We start from the raw sequence: 23,132 nt of genomic DNA, 5'->3' as shown, positions 1-23,132 counted from the left end.
AAAGTAAGAGTACTTTTTAAAGTATAATAATATACATTAACAATAAAATAAAGTTAGTCCAACCTTAACTGTGTTTGTTCTTTAGATAAGTTAACCTATATGCATACACAAAGAAAACCAGATAAAAGAAACAGAACTATTGACCTTTTTCCAGTCTCTCTAAAGAAAAATCTGAACTTGAAAGAATTACCAGCGAATTACCAAGAATTACCAGTGAAATGCCAAACAGAGAGTCCTCTGTTTCAAGACCCTCTTGTAGTATCTCTTATCGCCTCCTAAATGCTGTCTCCCTAATAGTCCTCTGGGATTATGCAATGATGATGGCACAGTCAGCCACCAGCAAGTATAGACATTGGTTGTTTAAACAGACCATTTTGGAACATTTGCTTCCCTCAAGAGCAAGTGAAAATGCTTTGCAGTTAAGTATTTGTGTCTAACACATTCTTCAGGTGGGGGATAGTTTCTTTATGCAGTGGTACCTCAGCTTCAGTCAATACCAAAATCAGGTTGATTATGTTCTTTGCAGCCAAAGAGGGGAGAACTCTATACAGTCAGTAAAACAAAGACCTGGAGCTGACTGGCTCAGATCATGAACTTCTTATTGCAAAATTCAGACTTAAATGGAAGAAAGTAGGGAAAACCACTAGGCCATTAAGGTATGACCTAAATCAAATCCCTTATGATTACAGTGGAGATAACAAATAGATTCAAGGGATTATATCTGGTAGACAGAGTACCTGAAAAACTATGGACAGAGGTTCATAATATTATATAGGAGGTGGTGACCAAAACCATCCCCAAGAAAAAGAAAGGCACAGAGACAGAGTGGTTGGAGGAGGAGGCTTTACAAATAGCTGAGGAAAAGAAGAGAAGCAAAAGACAAGGGAGAAAGGGAAAGATATACCCAACTGAATGCAGAGTTCCAGAGAATCTTAAATGAACAATGCAAAGAAATAGAGGAAAACAATAGAATGGGAAAGACCAGAGATCTATTCAAGAAAATTGGAGATATCAAGGGAACATTTCATGTAAGGATGAGCACAATAAACGACAGAAACGGTAAGGACCTAAATGAAGCAGAAGAGATTAAGAAGAGATAGCAAGAATACACAAAACAATTGTACAAAAAATGTCTTAATTACCTGGATAACCATGATGGCATGGTCACTCATATAGAGCCAGATATCCTGGAGTGTGAAGTCAAATGGGCCTTAGGAAGCATTACTACAAACAAAGTGAGTGCAGGTGATGGAATTTCAGCTGAACTATTTCAAATCCTCAAAGAAGATGCTATTAAAGTGCGGCACTCAGTATGCCAGAAAATTTGGAAAACAGCAGTGGCCACAGGATTGGAAAAGGTCAATTTTCATTCCAATCCCAAAGAAGAGCAATGCCAAAAAATGTTCTAACTGCCATACAATTGCACTATTTTCCTATACTAGCAAGATTATGCTCAAAATCCTTCAAGCTAGGCTTCAATAGTACATGAACTGAGAACTTCCAGATGTTCAAGCTGGATTAAGAAAAAGCAGAGGAACCAGAGATCAAATTGCCAACATTTTGTTGAATCATGGAGAAAGCAAGGGAGTTCCAGAAAAACCATCTACTTCTGCTTCATTGAATATGCTTAAACCTTTAAGTGTGTGGATCACAGCAAACTGTGGAAAATTCTTAAAGAGAAGGAAGTACCAGACCATCTTACCTGCCTCCTGAGAAATCTGTATATAGGTCAAAACACAACAGTTAAAACTGGACATAGAGCAACTGACTGATTCCAAATTGGGAAAGGAGTACGACAAGGCTGCACATTGTCACCCTGCTTATTCAACTTCTGTGCAGACTACATCAGTGAAATGCCAGGCTGGATGAATCACAAGCTGGAATTTAAAATTGCCGGAAGAAATATCAACAACCTCAGATATGCAGATGATAACACTCTAATGGCAGAAAGCGAAGAGGAACTAAAGAGTCTCTTGATGAAAAGAGGAGAGTGAAAAAGCTGGCTTGAAACTCAACATTCAAACAACCTTAAGATCATGGCATCTAGTCCCATCACTTCATGGCAAATAGAAGAGGGGAAAAAGTGGAAGCAGTGACAGGTTTTATTGAGCTCCAAAATCACCACAGACGGTGATTGCAGCCATTAAAATTAAAAGACTCTTGCTCCTTGGAAGGAAAACTATGACAAACCTATATAGCATATTAAAAAGCAGAGGTATCACTTTGCTGACAAAAGTCTATATGTTCTAAACTGTGGTTTTTCCAGAGTCATTTACAGATCTGAGAGTTGGACCATAAAGAAGGCTGAGCGCTGAAGAATTGATTCTTTCAAATTGTGGTGCTGGGAAAGACTCTTGAGAGTCCCTTGGACAACAAGGAGATCAAACCAGTCAGTTCTAAAGAAATCAACCCTGAATATTCATCGGAAGGACTGATGCTGAAGCTGAAGCTCCAATACTTTGGCCACCTGATGTGAAGAACTGACTCATTGCAAAAGACCCTGATACTAGGAAAGATTGAAGGCAAAAGGAGAAGGAGGTGGCAGAGGATGAGATGATTAGATAGCATCACTGACTCAATGGACATGAATTTGAGCAAACTCAGGGAGATACTGTAAGACAGAAGAGCCTGGCATGCTGTAGTCCAGAAGGTTGCAAAGAGTCAAACATGACTTAGCAACTGAACAACAATTTTTAAGCACTCGCTTACAATATAGGACTAGGTTATAAGGCTTAAGCTGGAACCCCTAGTACAGTGAAAACTCATGGCTCTTGTCTCTCATTTATTGTTGCCTTTTTCTTTTCATCATAACCTAGTGGGTTTTTATTCTGCTTATGCCTACTTTCAGATGTGTTTACACACTTAATTTAAATAAACTTTGGTCTAATTTTTAATTTATTGGTATCTTCTGAGTAATCATTTCATATACATTAAAACCTTTGAATTTGAAATTGTTTTTTAATTCATGCAAAAATTCATCTAGTAAAATAATACCATATTTGGGACTGAGGAAGCAGACACTCTTCCCAAGGACTTCAGTGTATAGTGATTAATCCAACATTTTATTCTTTTCATTATTGGAGAGACTCAACAGGAGCTGAAAACTAAATCGAGTATCTTGAGTAACTCCAAGGTTCTTTGGATAGCTTTAAACACATCCCTCTCTCTGAAGATGTACAGTCATGTTCAGAACATCTGCCCTTTGGTGCTCTACCTAACTTTGCTCTCTTATTTTTTGAAGGAACAACAGTTTAGATAGATACAGTTTCCCGTGGGGAGCAGACAGTGTCTGAGGAGCAAGAACCCAGAGAGACAGAGACATGTTTAGTAAATGGTAGCCAGTGCTGATAACAATAAAAAAAATGATTGCCTTTCAAGATTTAAGAGCATCAAGTATTCTGGCAAAGCTTCCTAGGCTATCTAACCTCTAATCTAGACTGATGAAGAATGTCCTTGAAGACAACACACCATGGCAGTGGCTAAGCAGAAAACCCTGTTGAGTGAAGTATGTTTCCTGCCATCACAGGAAACACAGTCACGGAAGTGTCTTCCCTTGCCTTGTGAATTGGGAAGGTAGTGAAATCAATGAAAATTTGCAATTCTCAAAAATTAAAGTAGATTAATTTATATAAAGAAATTCTAAATTACATTTTAAAGCAACTTTATTTTTAAAAATTGTGCTGGTGAATTGTTTTGTATATAAACAATTTTCTGCTTCAGTGTGGTTATTAATTAACATTGACTATAATCAATTAAGTATAATAAATTTCTAAAATATTTAAATTACAGAAAGAAAAAGAAAATGACTTAGGAAACTGTACAAATTACCTGCTAAGATACTTAAAATGGCTCTCCAACAAACATACAAAAAAAAACTCAAAATGGCAAGATAAAGCTCTTTTAGATTTTTAGATTTGGAATCCTAAACTAGCTGCTTAGAATGCTAGTGCATTAAATAGGGTTGTAGAATTCAAGGCTTAGATACAGAAATTGATATATCCAAAATTACCCTTAAAAATACCTTAGGAAGTCATATTGGAGTCTAGAGAATCATATTATATGAGTGGCTTCTGTTTCAAAGCTATGTTGTCTCTTAGAATATGTACTTTATGTTTGAATGCTAGAGTCAAACTTTGTAGAGGAGTGCTCAGATGATGATCTTACAATCAAGTGAGAAACCAGGAAATTCATACCACTCATGTAATGCTCACTTCAGAGCATATACTCTGAGAATCAGGCAGAATTGTCTATACTGTTTATAGAGTAAATTGTCATTTTTTTCTTTTACTGGTGAACTTATTATGGTTGAACTTGTGAGAATAAACTTTATAAAGACACAATTCCACAGTATATGACTATATAGTTATGTTAAAAGTTCCACCTGAATTTTTTCTGATATCTTTGTTATTCACATAGGAAAAAAATGATGCTATACTATGTCTTTCCTTTATTCTCTACAGAGAATGGATTCTGAATTAATGCACAGTATAGTCGGAAGCTATCTTAAACCTCCAGAAAGAGTGTGTGTTCCATCAGTCACTCAGAGTGATGAATCATCTCAGACTCACTACTCTGTGAACTTAGAAGTTACATCTTCTAAAATGCTTCATAGTCCAAATAGCCAAGGTAATGCTAATAAAAATCATATTTTAAATTAGGGAAATTAGGAAGCATGTTATATAAAACTTTTCATTTTTATGTAGAAAATAAGATGATTGTGTATTTAACTAATCTTAGTAAAATGCTAATTTTTACTCTGTTGCTTAAAGTTTCTGTAAATTTAAGTTACTTAACATTTTTTATTTTGGCTTCTTTGCTATAAGATGAAGATTAATATAACCAGCTAGGCACATATTGCAAATTTATCTTTAAAATGTCACTAAAACTAGGAAAATATTCTGAAGAATAAAAGGTCAGATTTGGAGAATCCTTCTAAAGAATAAGATGGTTAGAATATTAAAGAATTAAGTTGATTTTAATCTTATTCAAGGATTAAATTCAGAAATTGCATATACCCAAAATTACCCTTGAAAATTCTTCATGAATCCAGTTCACTGGAGTAAATACAAGATACAAGTATTATAACTTTTAAAATATAAGTTTAAGAGAATCTTAAAATTGAATTAGAAAAACATTTATGATTCCAGGCATACCGGTACCATACACATTACTTTCTAAGATGCTGATAGCCATGTTTTTTAATCTTTTATAATAGTGGTTGCCATTATAAATAGACTATAGCTTTGTGGACAAAGCAACTATAAGAAATATTAATCCAAATCAAACAATAATCTCAAACATCTTTCTAGTTGGATAGGAACTATATGAAAGTTAATCTTGAACATTTATTTATATTCCATTCATCTATAGTTTTATAATTTGAGGTTGTAACTGAGAACATATAAGATAATATTTGAAAATTTTATAACTCGAGCTTACCTGAATTATGAAGATATTAATGTATCTGAATAATAATCATAGTAGTACATGTGTATCACAATCTTTCAAGCCTGACATCAGTTAAACCACTAGATTGTAATTTTTTCTTGATGGAAGAAGCAATGTTCTACCTCATATGTCCTAATAATTAACATTATATCTTGGACAAAGAAACAATAAATGTTTGTGATTTGACTGAAACTGAATACATCAAGAACTGAGAACAATTTTTAACTTTAAACCTAAATTTCCTTGGTAATTAGTGAACAGCATATTTTAATTTTCCTTATCCATGCTCAGACTTGTATGCCTCAAACTTCTTTTCCTTTCTCCCATGCTCCCTCTCTTCCTGCCTTCTTCACCCACTTCTTCCCTTCCTCCCATACTCCTGTCTCTCCCACTCTCTCCCTCTCTCTATACACACACACACACATATATATACATGTATATATTTTTGCATATGTTTTGAACATATTTGCCTTGTTAAATTAAAATGTGATTATTAGCTTTCTCACATCTCAAACTTAGAAAACTACTAAATATAATCATAAATATTTTATTTTTATAAGACATGTTAGAATTTGTTCCTTTTTAGAATTTTAGTCATTTTTCTTTTTCATGAGGAATATAAATTACTTTTTTTTAACTTAAGTAACAAAAATATACTGCTCACTTTTATATGCTGCTATGATTATAAGTGCTCAAAAATTCTCACTTAAAATATCAAGACAATTTTTTCAACAGCTCTTATTTTAGCATTAAAAACTCTTCAGGAAAAGATTCATCGTTTAGAGTTAGAGAGAACACAAGCTGAAGATAACCTGAACATTCTTTCCAGAGAAGCGGCACAATATAAAAAGGCTTTGGAGAATGAAACAAGTGAAAGAAATCTGGCACACGAGGAACTGATAAAGCAGAAAAAAGGTAAGAAAATTCAATAATTCTCAGAAGGAAGAGGTTACCAAAGTTTACAACTTGAATATAAAAAGCCCAGTCTAAGAAGGTTTACTCAATATCTTGTTCTTATATGCGTTCACACCTTGTGGGCTTGTTCTCAGATGTTTTGATATTTGCACTAAATGGATATACTTTTAAACTTGCCTGTATATTATCTGTTATCCCAGTTCATAAATTATTGAGATTAAAAGAAAAATTAAGTTTTTAGGCAAGTTGTATTTAGGAATTATAATATTTTCAGAGTACAAACAAAATTCATGTATTATTCAGTTGAGTTCAGTTGCTCAGTCGTGCCCGACTCTGCGGCCCCATGAACTACAGCATGCTAGGCTTCCTTGTCCATTACCAACTCTTGGAGTCCACCCAAACCCATGCCCATTGAGTCGGTGATGCCATCCAACCATCTCATCCTCTGTCGTCCCCTTCTCCTCCTGCCCTCAATCGTTCCCAGCATCAGAGTCTTCTCCAATCAGTTAGCTTTTCGCATCAGGTGTCCAAAGTATTGGAGTTTCAACTTCAACATCAGTCTCTCCAGTGAACACCCAGGACTGATCTCCTTTAGGATGGACTGGTTGGATCTCCTTGCAGTCCAAGGGACTCTCAAGAGCCTTCTCCAACACCACAGTTCAAAAGCATCAGTTCTTCTGCACTCAGCTTTCTTTATAGTCCAACTCTCACATCCATACATGACCACTGGAAAAACCATAGCCTTGACTAGATGGACCTATGTTGGCAAAGTAATGTCTCTGCTTTTAATATGCTGTCTATAGGTTGGTCATCACTTTTCTTCCAAAGAGCAAGTGTCTTTTAATTTCATGGCTACAATCACCATTTGCAGTGATTTTGGAGCCCAGAAAAATAAAATCAGCCACTGTTCCACTGTTTCCTCATCTATTTGCCATGAAGTGATGGGACCAGATGCCATGATCTTTGTTTTTTGAATGTTGAGCTTTAAGCCAACTTTTTCACTCTCCTCTTTCACTTTCATCAAGAGGCTCTTTAGTTCTTCTTCACTTTCTGCCATAACGGTGGTGTCATCTGCATATCTGAGGTTATTGATATTTCTCCCGACAGTCTTGCTTCCAGCTTGTGCTTCATCCAGTCCAACATTTTTCATGATGTACTCTGCATATAAGTTAAATAAACAGGGTGACAATATACAGCCTTGATGTACTCCTTTTCCGATTTGGAACCAGTCTGTTGTTCCATGTCCAGTTCTAACTGTTGCTTCCTGACCTGCATACAGATTTCTGAAGAGGCAGGTCAGGTGGTCTGGTATTCTTATCTCTTTCAGAATTTTCCACAGTTTCTTGTGATCCACACAGTCAAAGGCTTTGGCATAGTCAATAAAGCAGAAATAGATGTTTTTCTGGAACTCTCTTGCTTTTTCCATGATCCAGCAGATGTTGGCAATTTGATTTCTGGTTCCTCTGCCTTTTCTAAAACCAGCCTGAACATCTGGAAGTTCACGGTTCACGTATTGTTGAAGCCTGGCTTGGAGAATTTTAAGCATTACTTTTCTAGCGTGTGAGATGAGTGTAATCGTGTGGTAGTTTGAGCATTCTTTGGCATTGCCTTTCTTTGGGAAAGGCAATAATTATCATATCAAATATTATATATTATTATCATATCATATTATTAGCCTGCAATATAATTAAAATGCTTCCTATTTTTACTAGTTTTTTTAAAGATTTGAAAATACAAAGCAATGCTAGTAATTAAACAATATAAAAATAAAACAATAAAAATAGCTTAAAAGATTAATTGGAAGAAGTGGACAGGTAGGTGGTTTCTAAGGAAATTAGGAAAAGGACTTCTGGACACAAGTTTTAGAGATTTAGAACATAAGTTCTATAAAGTTCACTTCAAAACTGTGGCTTTTTTCCCCCCTGTTACACTATATCACCCTCATAAACAAGGTTCAAGTTTGTGTTTTGACTTAAAAATAGAAGAAATGAGGAGAAAAAAAAAAAGTCCTGAGGTAACTGAACAAAAGTAGAATAAATAGCCAAGGAAGGTAAAGAATTAGAATGAGGTTGCTTACTTCCTACAGAATTAACTATGTGATCAGTAGTTGAGAAATAAGGAAAATGGAAATGGTAGAATGCATATATCTGAGTTTTCGGAAAGAGAAGAAATGTATTATTAGGGAAGAGACTTTTCAGTCAGTTCAGTCGCTCAGTTGTGTCCGACTCTTTGTGACCCCATGGACTGCAGCACGCCAGGCTATCCCCTCCATCACCAACTCCCAGAACTTACTCAAACTCATGTCCATAGAGTCAATGATGCCATCCAACCATCTCATCCTCTGTCGCCCCATTCTCCTTCTGCCCTCAATCTTTCCCACGCAACAGGTGGCCAAAGTATTGAAGCTAAGCCTCAGCATCAGTTCTTCCAATGATATTCAGGATCGATTTCCTTTAGGATGGACTGGTTGGATTTCCTTGCTGTCCAGGGAACTCTCAAGAGTCTTCTCCAACACCACAGTTCAAAAGCATCAGTTCTTCAGTGCTCAGCTTTCTTTATAGTCCAGCTCTCACATTCATACATGACCACTGGAAAAACCATAGCTTTGACTAGATGGACCTTTGCTGGCAAAGTAACATCTCTGCTTTTTAATATGCTGTCTAGGCTAGCCATAACTTTCCTTCCAAGGAGTAAGCGTCTTTTAATTTCAGGGCTGCAATCACTATCTGCAGTGATTTTGGAGCCCAGAAAAATAAAGTATCTCACTGTTTTCATGTTTCTCCATCTATTTGCCATGAAGTGATGGAACCAGATGCCATGATTTTAGTTTTCTGAATGCTGAGTTTTAAGCCTATTTTTTCACTTTCCTCTTTCACTTTTATCAAGAGGCTGTTTAGTTCCTCTTCACTCTCTGCCATAAAGGTGGTGTCATTTGCATATCTGAGGTTATTGATATTTTTCCTGGCAGTCTTGCTTTCAGCTTATGCTTCATCCAGTCCAACATTTTTCATGATGTACTCTGCATATAAGTTAAATAAACAGGGTAACCATATACAGTCTTGACATACTCCTTTCCTTATTTGGAACCAGTCTGTTGTTCCATGTCCAGTTCTAATTGTTGCTTCTTGACCTGCATACAGATTTCTGAGGAGGCAGGTCAGATGGTCTAGTATTCCCATCTCTTCAGAATTTTCCACAGTTTGTTGTGATCCACACAGTCAAAGCTTTGGTATAGTCAATAAAGCAGAAGTAGATGTTTTTCTGGAACTCTCTTGCTTTTTCGATGATCCAGTGGATGTTGGTAATTTGATCTCTGGTTCCTCTGCATTTTCTAAATCCAGCTTGAACAACTGGAAGTTCACGGTTCACATACTGTTGAAGCCTCACTTAGAGAATTTTGAGCATTATTTTGTTAGTGTGTGAGATGAGTACAATTGTGCGGTTAGTTTGAGCATTCTTTGACATTGCCCTTTTTGGGGGATTGGAATGAAAACTGACCTTTTCCAGTGGCCCCTGCTGAGTTTTCCAAACTTGCTGTCATATTGAGTGCAGCACTTTCACAGCATCATGTTTTAGGATTTGAAATAGCTCAGCTGGAATTCCATCACCTCCACTAGCTTTGTTCGTAGTGATGCTTCCTAAGGCCCACTTGACCTTGCATTCCAGGATGTCTGGATCTAGGTGAGTGATCACACCATCATGGTTATCTAGGTCATGAAGATCTTTTTTGTATAGTTCTTCTGTGTATTCTTGCTACCTCTTCTTAACATCTTCTTCTTCTGTCCTTACCATTCTGTCCTTTATTGTGCCCATCTTTGTATGAAATGTTCTGTTAGGTCCTCTGTTTTCCAGATGGTGTTCTTTCCCAGGAATAGTCAAGTTTTTGTGATCCCAAGTCACTGACGTCCTTCCCTTTCAGAAGTATACTCTCTGGGTCTTTATGAGTCAATGTTAAATTAGTTATATATAATTAATGAGATATTCACAAATTTTATGTTAATAATTTTGGGAGAGTCATTATTCAGAAGTAAAGAAGTTTTGAACTTCTGACTTTTAATTAAATTCATATAATACGTTTCTTGTGATAACTATCTGATATGATTCATTATTACTTTTTCTTTTTCATAGATATAAGTATGCAGTTAAGCTCAGCCCAGTCTCGCTGCATCCTCCTAGAGAAGCAACTAGAATATACAAAGAGAATGGTTCTCAATGTAGAACGAGAGAAGAATATGATCCTAGAACAACAGGTGACTATATTTTCTATAGTAATATAATATGTTTTTGAAGAATATTTAATGTCATGGGAAAATTGTCATATTGTAATTTAAATAGGATATAAAGCTGTATGTAGGAAATTTCTAGTTAGTGATGCACACTAAGTCATTTGAACCAACTTTTCTATAGAGAAAACACAAACACTGGACAGAATATTAAAAAAGAAAAGAGGGAAGGGAGGGAGGGAGAAAGAAAGAAATAAAAGAAAATACACAGAATTGGTGGAGAGTTAACCAGGTGATGAAAGGTCACCAATTCAGAAGTATGTGTGCATACTTAAATCCAAAGAAGTTGACCTCCAGAGTGGTTGGTTTTGGGTCCCTTCCGTTTTAGGACATTTTTGATTCCAGAAGAGTCAGTTGAAAGGCTAAATAGTGCTTTTGAAAACCATCATGATGGGGCTAAAGAAGTTAGAGTTCAAGATCTGCCAAGGGTAGGAACCCTGGTAAATATTCTGTGCTCTGAATGCTTTGTAACGATGAACAAGAAGGAAAATAAGACAGATTACAGCTCAGCTCTAGATTATCAGAGTAATCTAGAAAATCTTAGTCCCTGAAATTGGATTAAAGTGATCCTTGATGGCTAGTGTTTCCAGGGTCCTCAAATTATTTCTATAAACCTTTCTTCTACACAGTGAGAAACTTTGCAATGAAAGATAACCAGGCAGAAGGAGATAAAACACTATCAAAAGAAATAGCATACATAACAGACTATATATAAACACTCTCACAAGTTAGCTCCAGCTAGATCCTGGCTCTAGAAGATACAAACTTTAAAATAATTACACTTGCTATAATCAAGAAGATAGAAAATAGGATCAAAATTTTCAGCAGAACATTAGAAACCATAAAATGGCAGAGTAGATTTGAGAAGGAACCAAATAAAAATTACAATATTGTAAGAAATACAGTAAATGGAATTGAGAACTTAATGGTGCATCTAACAGTAGATCAGAAGAGAGAATTAGTGAATTAGAAGATGAAACCATCCAGATCAATGAAGAGACAAAACAATGGTAAGTTTAGAAAAGCGAGCAAGAGACATAAGTTAGAGTGAGGTCAAATTTATGTGTGATTGGAATTCCAAAAGGAAAAGAGAGGGAATAGGACAGAAACAATATTTGAAGATATAATGGCTGGAAAGTTTAAAAAATTGACTAAAAAAATAATCACACCATAGATTTAAGAAACCCTATAAAACCAAAGCAGGAAAAACAAAAAGAAATAAAAAATAATAAGACAAGAATAAAATCCTAAAAGCTGCTGGGGAAAATAAAAGGGATTTGTTGAAAAGGACAACAATTAAATTGACAGCTGACTTCTCAATAGAAAATACTGAATCTGGAATAAAACAAACTGATTATAATTAAGATATTAAAAGAAAATAACTGTCAATGTAGAGTCCAATGCCTGGTGAAAATATCCATCAGAAATAAAGGTGAAGTGAATACATTTTAAGACTGACCAAATCTGAGGTAGTTTGTTACTAGGAGATACATTCTAAAGGAAACACTGAAGGTATCATTCAGACAGAAGGAAGAGTATCTTAGATGGAAGATCAGAGATGCAGGAAGGAATGAGGAACAATGAAGATGGTAAATATATAGGTAAATAAATATATAACAGCAATAATTATGTTTTATTTTATATATTTAAATATATATAAAGGATTGAAATTAATGAGAATAGTAACTTATAAATTAGAACTGATAAATACAGTTTAAGTGTTCTAAGATCTTTGCTTTATGTTGAAAATGGGTAAAAGTACCAGTCAATACTGAATTTTAATGGGCCAAGTATTTAATAGGTTTCTCAAGGAACTAGAAAACTTGATTCTAAAACTCATATGAAAAGGAAAGGTCCAAAAGTAGCCAAGCTATTCTGAAGAAGAATAAGATGAGGTCTTGCCCTATGACGTATTGATACTATCAAAATTAGATTGATATTTTTATGGACTGACAGCAAGAATAAAGGATTAGGGTATAGTCAGACCCACTTATATGGAAAGTCAATATAAAACAAGGATGCCATTGCATAACATTGTTGAAATGCTAGACTTCAGTAAATGTTTGGGGGAAATTGATTATCTATGTGAGAGAAAAAGAAAAAAATTGGATCTGTACCTCACATCATACACAAAAATAAATTCCAGATGGATTAAAGATATATGTTAACTTTGGAATTTTTAGAAGAAAATACAGAATAATGCCTTTATGACCTCGGAGTTAAGAGAGATTTCTTAAGCAAGATACAAAAAATACAAAGCAGTGGTAGGAAAATGGGCAAAGTTATGAAGAGGCATTTTGCAGGATAAAAGAAATCACAGTTCAGTTCAGTTCAGTCTCTCAGTCGTGTCTGACTCTTTGTGACCCCATGAATCGCAGCACACCAGGCTTTCATGTCCATCACCAACTCCCCAAAGCTTGCTCAAACTCATGTCCATCGAGTCAGTGATGTCATCCAGCCATCTCATCCTCTGTCGTCCCCTTCTCCTTCCCCCAATCCCTCCCAGCATCAAGGTCTTTTCCAATTAGTCAACTCTTCGCATAAGGTGGCCAAAGTATTGGAGTTTCAGCCTCAGCATCAGTGCTTCCAATGAACACCCAGGACTGATCTTCTTTAGGATGGACTGGTTGGATCTCCTTGCCATCCAAGGGACTCTCAAGAGTCTTCTCCAACACCACAGTTCAAAAGCATCAATTCTTCGGTGCTCAACTCTTTATAGTCCAATTCTCACATACATACATGACTATTGGAAAAACCATAGCTTTGACTAGACAGACCTTTATTGGCAAAATAAAGTCTTTGCTTTTTAATATGCTCTCTGTAGGTTGGTCATAACTTTTCTTCCAAGGAGCAAGTGTCTTTTAATTTCATGGCTGTAGTCACCATTGCAGTGATTTTGGAGCCCAGGAAAATAAAATCTGTCAACTGTTTCCACTTTTTCCCCATCTATTTGCTGTGAAGTGATGGGACCAGATGCCATGATCTTAGTGTTTTGAATGTTGCATTTTAAGCCAGCTTTTTCACTCTCCTCTTTCACCTTCATCAAGAGGCTCTTTAGTTCTTCACTTTCTGCCATAAGGGTGGTATCATTTGCATATCTAAGGTTATTGATATTTTTCCTGGCAGCCTTGAGTCCAACTGGTGCTTCATCCAGCCTGGCATTTCACATGATGTACTCTGCGTATAAGTTAAATAAGCAAGGTGATAATATACAGTAGTTCAGTGATTATTGATAAATGAATATGCTTGTGTAATCTATAGTCCTACCAAATAAAGGAACATTTTTATCACCCCAGAAATTTTCTTATATCTTTGCCAAGTTATTCCCTGCTCTCTCTCCACCTCCCAACAGTGCAACTACTATTCTGATTTATTTTACTTCAGATTAATTTTACCTGTCCTAGAACTTCATATAAATTGAATGATAGAAAATGCTCTTTTTGTGTCTGGTTCTTTGGTTTAACATAAAGTTTTTTAGATTAATCCATGTTGTTACATGTATCAGTAGTTCATTCCTTTTATTGCTGTGTTGAATTTCATTATATAGATATGCCACAATTTGGTTATCCATTTTTCATTTGATGGATATTTGACCTTTTTCCAGTTTGGAGGTGTTGTAAGTAAAGATACTTCAAACATTCTTGTACAAACTTTTTTGTGACCATATGTTTTAATTTCTCTTGGATAAGTATCTAATAGTAGAATTACTGAACCACGGGGTAGGTGTATTTTCATAAGAAACTATCAAAGTATTTTCCAAAATATTTTCTTCTAAAAGCTCTTAATTTTCATTTTGTTCTGTGATCCATCTGGGATTAACGTTTGTATAGTGAGAGAAAATTATTCAAGGTTAATTTTTTCCATGTGGATGCCCAGTTGTCCCAGCACCATTTGTTAAAAAATTTCTTTTCTCTCATTGAATTGATTGGGCACCTTGGTCAAGAAACAACTGACAAAGATAGATCAAGTCTCTTTCTGGAACTCAGTATTTTCTAGGGATTTTCTATATACATAATCATGTCATCTATGAATAAATAAAGTTTTATTTTTCCCTTCCCAATTTTTATGGCTTTTATTATTTGCATTTTCTTGCACTGGTTATTGCAGCTAGTACAGTGTTAATTAGAAGTAGTAAAGACTGACATCCTTGTTTTGTTTCTGATCATTGGGAGAAAGATGCTACTCTTTCACTAGACCATTATCTCTAGGTTTTTCATAGTTATGCCTTATCAAATGTGGAAATTACTTTCTGTTCTTAGTTTGCTGAAAACTTTTACTGTGAATGATTTTGCGATTTGCTTTTTATACATCTAGTGAAAGGGTCATATGATTTTTCTCATTTCTTCTGTTAACATGGTAAGTTACATTGTTTGATTTTCAAATGTTAACCAACATTGCATTCCTGATATAGGCCCCAATAAGTCTTAATGTAGTATCATTTTTGTGTATTGCTTGATTCAGCTTGCAAAGATTTCACTTAACAATTTTTGTGACTTCGTCCTTAAGCAATCTTGGTTTGTAATTTTCTCACAATGTCTCATTTTGGTATTATGGTTTTGTTTGACCTCATAAAATTAGTTGGGAGGATTCCTTCTGTTTTCTGAAAGACCTTGTGTAAGAATAGTTTTATTTCCTCCTTAAATGTTTGATAGAGTTCAAATTTGATAGATGCTATCTGGGACTGAAGTTTTCTTTAAGTATATAGTGTTTAATTATAAGTTCAGTTTATTTATAACAGAGATTCAGCTACTCAGATTATCTGTTTTTCTTGTGTCTTTAGAGATGTCCCCTCTTGCATTCCTGATACTAATAAATTGTATCTGTGCTCTTTTTAAAACTATCAACCTATATATCACTTTATAAATTTTATAGATTAAAAAAATATTTGGAAATTAAACCTGCTGACCCCCCCAAAATAAATAAATAAATAAAAATTAAAAAAATAAATCTTTATAAAAACTTTTATTTTCTATTTCATTGACTTTCCACTTCATCTTTATTATTTCCTTCCTTCTACTAATGTAGGATTTAATTTGCTATTTTTTCCCTATCTTTGGATGTTGGAAACTTAGATTATTGATTTTAGAACTTTATTATTTCTTTTTAAATGTGATCTATTGTGATTAAAAACTATCAATTTCCCTCTAAACTGTGCTTTACCTGCATCCCACAGGTTTTGCCACTTTATATTTTCATTCTTTCAACTAAAAATATTTTTTAAGTTCCCTATTCCCTAATTTTCTCCAAGTTCTCTGTATGCTTTAGTCCTTTGATAGCTGCTTTTCTATGTTATAGTTAGAGGGTGAGTCAATAAGTAGGTTTGATCACCCTGTAATAACACCTTGTTTATTTAATATGTTTCACTGATGATTTTTTCCATAGTAGAAAAGTTATATAAAGATACATAGAAGATTTTGTTCCATTGATCTGATATCTTTTTTTGCACAGTTTGTTTTTGAAAAGTATTTTCTCTTGTTTTTTTTTGCATTTAAAGCACCTAAAGTATGTGCATGTTTTTTATGTGTTTCTTACGACAATTTGTGTTGTGCTTTGAATTCTCAGAAATTGTATTATTCTTGAGCAGTCGGCTTCACTTGCCAAATTTAGGTTTTGTTTTTTTCCTTTCCAGGCCCAGCTTCAAAGGGAAAAAGAACAGGATCATATGAAGCTTCATGCAAAACTTGAAAAGCTTGATGTCTTAGAAAAAGAATGTTTTAAACTTACAACAACTCAGAAAACTGCTGAGGTAAGCTTCAACTTATTTCTTTGAAGTGGTGATACCAGGAATAAATCTTCAGTGTTCAGTGTAATTACCCTGCATATGAATATACAATAAAATTAGATTTGTAAAACTTCATTAATAGCTTTTAGTAATCCAGATATGACTTATTGCCTATAGATCACAGCATAAATGAGTTTGCTTTTTGATGTGAAATTGTAGTTTTACCTTCTTCTGCAGTGGTAGAATATTTTCATTTGTTAGGTGATTTACCTAAAGGATATTGAAAAGGTAGCCTTTCACCACTTGCAAGTAAGTTATGCCTATTCTAGATCCTATCCTGAAATGCCCTCTCCTTTTCCAAGTGAATCCCATCCATTTTGTAGGATTCTCCCATTCCTGCTTCCTCTATGAAGCCTTCCTTGAGATTTTGAACACTCAGGAAGTTCTCCCTTTGAGATAGTACTGTCTTCCTATTCCAAACTATACCATGGATATAAGATGAAATACATTTGTGTATAACGTTATACATATATATTCATGACCTGGGATCAAATCGTATTGTTTCATGTATATTAGTCTTGTTTCCCCTGTGGCTTAGATGGTAAAGAGTCTGCCTGCAGTGCAATCCCTGAGTCAGGAAGATCCCCTGGAGAAGGAAATGACAACCCACTCTGGTATTCTTACCTGGAAAATCCCATGGACAGGGGAGCGTGGCAGGCTACAGTCCATGAGGTTGCAAAGAGTCAGACATGACTGAGCGATTTCACTTTCACTGTTCCCTAAGTACAGCATAGTCTTTTATTGTAAGTTGTCTATATTTTAAATGAAACATTGAGACCCAGGACTATATAGTTTGACCTTCTAGACCTTTAAAACCTCCCAAATTTTCAGTATTATGATTTTGTTAATTAAAATTAATAGAGCCTATGCATGTAAATTCTTTACTTCTCCTTTGTCCTTCTTACATAAAGTAGGTAAAGAATCATACAAAGAAAGCTAAGGAAAACTTAGCATCTTTTGCCATTCCTTTTTCTTACTTTCTGCTTTAATTTACCAAACTATTAAGAATCAAGACGCTGAGGGCTCTATTTGGAAAAGGAATAAAAGATATTTAGCTCTAGTTTTTGTAAAATAATCCCAGTTTTTCAATTCTTTTGTAGGACAAGATTAAACATTTAGAGGAAAAACTAAAGGAAGAAGAACATCAGCGTAAACTCTTTCAAGATAAAGCTTCTCAGGTAAACAGAAAACTGTATTATCTGGCACTTTAAAATCACATATGTTTTATTATACTTTATTAACTGAAACCTTACCCTGGACTCTAATTTCTGCTTCCTAACTTATCAGTTTTGTCTTTTTTTGCTATAATAATGAAATTTCAGTAAGTCAGCAAGTATATTCATAGACTCGGATGTATTGCCAAAGATCTTTTGGTCTTCTGAAATTCTGAGAAACATACATATATTCTCAGTTGAAAGAACTCATGCTATCAATTGTTTTCAGTTTGAGATATATAAAATAACTCATTCTGTTATAAACAGAAAATGATTGTAATTACCAGTAGACTTGGTGACTTTAACACAAAAAAAATAATATTTGGGATTTTCTTCTTCAAAAAACATTTTTATATCAATCTCATTATAATGTTTTTGAAGAAAAAGAAATTTGTTAAAAGTCAAGTAATAGTAAAGGTTTTTTTTTTTCACTATTATAGCTTCAAACTGGACTTGAAATCAGTAGAATTTTAATGTCTTCAGTAACAAATCCAAGGCACTTCAAGGAAAAGAAGAAATCTTCAAAGGTATGCAAATACTTTATTCTTATTTGCTAGTGCTTATTTCTTCATCCTTTTAGTAATTATACCTGTGCATTTTAAAAAAAGAATTTGAAAATATTTATAATATAAGACATGAAATAATTCTATGAAATGGACCTAAAAACATAAGTCAAGTAATGATGGTTTGGGGTATGAGGACAGAAAATTCCATAAAACCTAGGTTGAAGAAAGTAGCAGCATTTGAGCACAAAACCTAGCTCTGAGTTTGCTTGACACCCAAAGCAAAAAGAGACATATAATGGGCAATACATCTAAATTTGTGAAATAACAATAAGCATTCTAATTTTTCTAGAAAGGTAAACATATTGCTAGTACTAAATGTTAAAGAAATGTATTTTGGATACTTTTTAAAAGAAGCACTAAACAATACAATAGATACAACACAATAGATTCTGGAAGCAGTTTTATATAATACATGCACAATAAAAAGACAAGATATACTATTAAATTATATTGTATTATAAATTATAATATTAAATTATAATTATAGTCATTTCTCTAGAGAAATTATTTACTTTTTTATGCTAATATCCTTAGGACTTGCCTAAAGATTGGGGAATGAGTGCTTTATAGCTTTACCAATAATAATTTTCTTGATAAATTGATGTTTTGAATTTATTATATTAAACTTTTTTATTTATAATGGTAAAGAAAATGTTAGTCCCTTTTAATCTTATGATTCTGAAATTATAGTTTTGATGACCATTATTACTATTTATTCAATATGCATGTAGTGTTTCTGTGTGCTATTTGCTGTACAAACCGAGCATGCTATTTGTGAGTTCTGGCCACTGCCATAGGTTCACCCTGTGGATACAATAATGGAGGAAACAGTATACTTAACTTTAGCTAGTTGTTTATTCCATAAATAAGAATTCAGGGGAAAAAAAAGAGAATTCAGTAGTTTGGCTGCATTTTTCACAGATTAGTTTCTTTCAAAGAATTTGCAAACTATAGTAATGAAGACTATTTTCCCAATGCCGTTTATATTGATTTTTTTAGTTTATTTCCTTCCTTAAGTATGTTTTGTGTCTTATCTCCACAGTAAGATTAGAAGCTGCAAAGCCAAATAGAGAATCACTATAAGTAATTTATACAAGTGGAAAAATACTGACTTATTTTTGTAGTTATGTTTTATGACATCCTTTGAAGATCTGGTGGAAAAGATTTTTTTAATAAGGTACAGGGAAAAACAAGGTAAAAGAAATGAAGGAAAGAAAAGGTAGCTCCTGGAAGAAAAGAAAAAATAATTGACAGCAAAACCACTTTATAAAAGCAGTTAGCTTAAGTTCCAAGTTCATAGATCTGTAAGTAATAATGCCTCCTTTTAAAGGTAACAGGAGCACTGTTGCTAAAGGTAGTATCTGAGTTTTTTTAAGAGACCTCTGTGAGATTCCTGCTTGTCTCACTGACACTTACTCCATATCCTGGACATAGTTCATTCAACTCATATGTCTTGATTTACATAGATTAGTACCTTTAGGTATTAAAAAGATAACACAGGAATTTACAGAGAAGCAGACAAAAATACAAATATAAGACAGAGTGTGCTAAAAACCTAATAAAACTATAAACAAAGTATTCTGGTGCTGTACACATAAAAAATATGTGAAAAGATCACACAAGAAGTAGTAAAGGCAGACTTGGAAAATGAGTAAGTATTGATAGAGATGAGGCGAGGTGTGTTATAGTCTGAGAGTATAGTTAATTTTTACATGAAACTGTAAATAATTGTCTAGTACTAGTACCATATGAGACCTGAAAATATAGCCTGAAGTGAGATTATGACTGATCTTCAGTGCCATGTTAAGAATTTGAACTTTTGTTCTATAAATCATTGCAAACCATTGAAGGCTTATAGAGACATGATTAGAGCTATACTTCTAGACAGTTACCAACAACAGCATAAGGTGAGCTTGGAAGTAAAGAATCAGACTGTTTGAATATTGTAAGCAAGATAATGGAAGCCTGTCCTGTGAGGTTTTCATTATTCTTTTGAAAGGATAGATTGTAATTATCAGTCAGAAATCTCATTCAGTATAACAACTAAAAAAAATTACATTTCTTTTGTTCTAATTTAACTGCTTAAAATAGACTTTGATCAGACCATCATTTTCTATTACTTGAAATTATCACTCCTAAGGTACAGAGCTTGAATGATTGTCCAGGATCACCAGGAAAATCTGAGTGAATAAGTACTGACTCACAAATGTGTGATATCTCTACCTCTAAGCCATTTAATTTTTTTAATTTAAAAAAATTAATGTTTATGATAGTTAAGATACCTAAATTTTCCTTTAAAATTGGGAATATTTTGTTTTCTTTTTATTATGGAATATGCTCAGCTTATTGATTATTCTCTTGCTAAAGTGTTAAATAGAGTGACCAAGTCACTCCAGTTTGCCTATGACTGTACTGGTTTTAGTACTGAAGATCCTGTATCATGGGCAGATTGAGACAATTGGTCACCCTAGTTCAATCCATCCGACAAAAATAGTGAAATCATTTACTTTTAAGAATGTAGCTTCAGTTCAGTTCAGTTCAGTCGATCAGTCATGTCCGACTCTTTGCGACCTTAGCAGTGTCTTTTTAAAAATGATTCACGAAGGAGTACATATTGATTTGGCCAAAGAGTTCGTTTGGGTTTTTCCATAAAATGTTACTGAAAAACCTGAAGAAACTTCTTGGCCAACCTAATATAATAAAAAATGTCTGCTCAAAGGATAATAATGACATTAACACTGGTACTCACCACACAGCTCAAGAAATAGAACATTACCAGCACTGTTAAGGCCCAGTGTGTACCTTTCTTAAATTGTATTCCCTCCATCCAAGGAGTAACCACAATTCTGATTTTGTTTTTATCATTCTCCTGGTTTTTAAAAAAAATTACTTTGCCAAATAAGCATTTATAAGAAATATATTTGTTAGGTTTACACTTGAACTTTATATAAATGGGCTTACTGTATTTGTGTTCTTCAGCAGCTGTCTTTTTCCACTCAACATTAAGTTTATGAGATTCTTCCAACTGATGCATATATGAATGGTTCACTGCTTTTTATTGCTAAAAATTTCTTTTTCCCTTCTCCTTTCAGTGATCATTTGGTTTGTTTCTCACTTTTTGTTATTATAAACAACACTGTTATGAACATTCTTGTACATGCCTCATGGTATAAGTGTTCAGGAGTTTCTCTGAGATACTGGGCCATAAGTGTCATGCACCTTAGCTTTATAAGATATTGTTCAAAGTGACTGGACCAGTTTATGTTCCAATCAGCAGTTACCATTGTTCCATATCCTAACCATGTGTCTTTTTTTGTTTGTTTTTTGTTTTTCACTTTTTATTTTGAAAAATTGTAGAGGTGATTTAAAAAAAATATAAAGGGAGGTACAGTGTATCTTTCGGAGAAGGCAATGGCAACCCACTCCAGTACTCTTGCCTGGAAAATCCCATGGACGGAGGAGCCTGGTGGGCTACAGTCCATGGGGTCACTACAAGTCGGACACAACTGAGCGACTTCACTTTCACTTTTATGCATCAGAGAAGGAAATGGCAACCCACTCTTGTGTTCTTGCCTGGAGAATCCCAGGGGCGGCAGAGCCTGGTCGGCTGCTATCCGTGGGATCTCATAGAGTCAGACATGACTGAAGAGACTTAGCAGCAGCAGCAGCAGCAGCAGCATATATCTTTAATAAGCTTCCCCCAGTGGTAACATCTTTCATAAATATAATAAAGTCTAGGAAATTGAAATTGGTATAATACACAGAGCTTAGGGAGATTTCAACAGTTGTGTGATCATATACAGTTTTATCACATGTGTAGATTCTTGTAACCATCACCACTATGAAGATACAGAAAGAACTATTCCACTACTATAAAGTTCCTTCATGTTATCCCTTTATAGTTACACATCATCCTCCCTAACCCTTACTGCTGCTAAGTCACTTCAGTCGTGTCTGCTCTGTGCGACCCCATAGACGGCAGCCCACCAGGCTCCCCCATCCCTGGGATTCTCCAAGCAAGAACACTGGAGTGGGCTGCCATTTCCTTCTCCAATGTATGAAAGTGAAAAGTGAAAGTGAAGTCGCTCAGTCGTGTCCGACTCTTGGCGACCCCATGGACTGCAGCCTACCAGGCTCCTCCATCCATGGGATTTTCCAGGCAAGAGTACTGGAGTGGGGTGCCATTGCCTTCTCCTCCCTAACCCTTAGCAATTTATAATCTGTTACCATCTCTATAATTTTATTTCAGGAATGTTATATAAATGTAATCATATAGTATATAACCTTTTGAGAGGCTTGTTTTACTCAGTCAATCCAAGTATTGACGCATTTTTAAAAGTTTCTGTGTAGTATTCCATGTTAGGGATGTACCACAGTTGAACCATTTACCTGATGAAGGAGATTTGGGTTGTTTTCAGTTTTGTTGTTCTTGTTGTTTAGTTGCTAAGTTGTGTCCCACTCTTTTGCGACCCCATGGGCTATATAGCCCACCAGGTTCCTCTGTCCATGGGATTCCACTTTTAGTAGTAGTAGTTTAGTTGCTAAGTCGTGTCCAACTCTTATGGTCCCATGGACCATAGCCCTCCAGGTTCCTCTGTAGGATTCTCCAGGCAAGAATTCTGGAGTGGGTTGCCATTTCCTTCTCCAGGGGATCTTCCCAACCCAGGAATTGAACCTGGATCTCCTGCATTACAGGCAGCTTCTTTATTGACAGAGCTACAAAGGAAGCTGTCTCAGTTTTAGGCTATCACAGATAAAGCAGTTATAAACTTTGCGTACAGGTTTTTGTGTGAACGTATTTTTCATTTTCCTTGGGTAAATATCTAAAAGTGAAATCTCTGAATCATATGATAGCAATCAATAAATCTTTAATTTTACAAGAAACTTCCAAACTGGCTGCATTATTTTTTGTGTATGAGCAGTC

General features: G+C 34.7%; 1 protein-coding gene across 8 annotated transcripts in view; it reads left to right on the top strand.

The window, feature by feature from the left end:
* Positions 1-23,132, top strand: part of CEP57L1 (centrosomal protein 57 like 1) — a 116,059-nt gene that overhangs the window by 87,592 nt on the left and 5,335 nt on the right. For 7 of the 8 annotated variants that reach the window (XM_060419507.1, XM_060419509.1, XM_042253332.2 and 4 more), the window contains 6 exons: positions 4,461-4,626; positions 6,184-6,363; positions 10,492-10,613; positions 16,276-16,392; positions 17,529-17,606; positions 18,083-18,169. In XM_060419507.1, coding sequence (XP_060275490.1) covers positions 4,461-4,626; positions 6,184-6,363; positions 10,492-10,613; positions 16,276-16,392; positions 17,529-17,606; positions 18,083-18,169 — 750 coding nt within the window. Of the gene's footprint in view, positions 1-4,460; positions 4,627-6,183; positions 6,364-10,491; positions 10,614-16,275; positions 16,393-17,528; positions 17,607-18,082; positions 18,170-23,132 lie in introns of those variants that run through there. The other variant, XM_042253333.2, reaches the window with a different exon arrangement.

This window comes from Ovis aries, chromosome 8 (assembly GCF_016772045.2).
Source record: "Ovis aries strain OAR_USU_Benz2616 breed Rambouillet chromosome 8, ARS-UI_Ramb_v3.0, whole genome shotgun sequence".
Taxonomy (NCBI): domain Eukaryota; kingdom Metazoa; phylum Chordata; class Mammalia; order Artiodactyla; family Bovidae; genus Ovis; species Ovis aries.
This window is presented reverse-complemented; position numbering and strand designations above follow the sequence as displayed.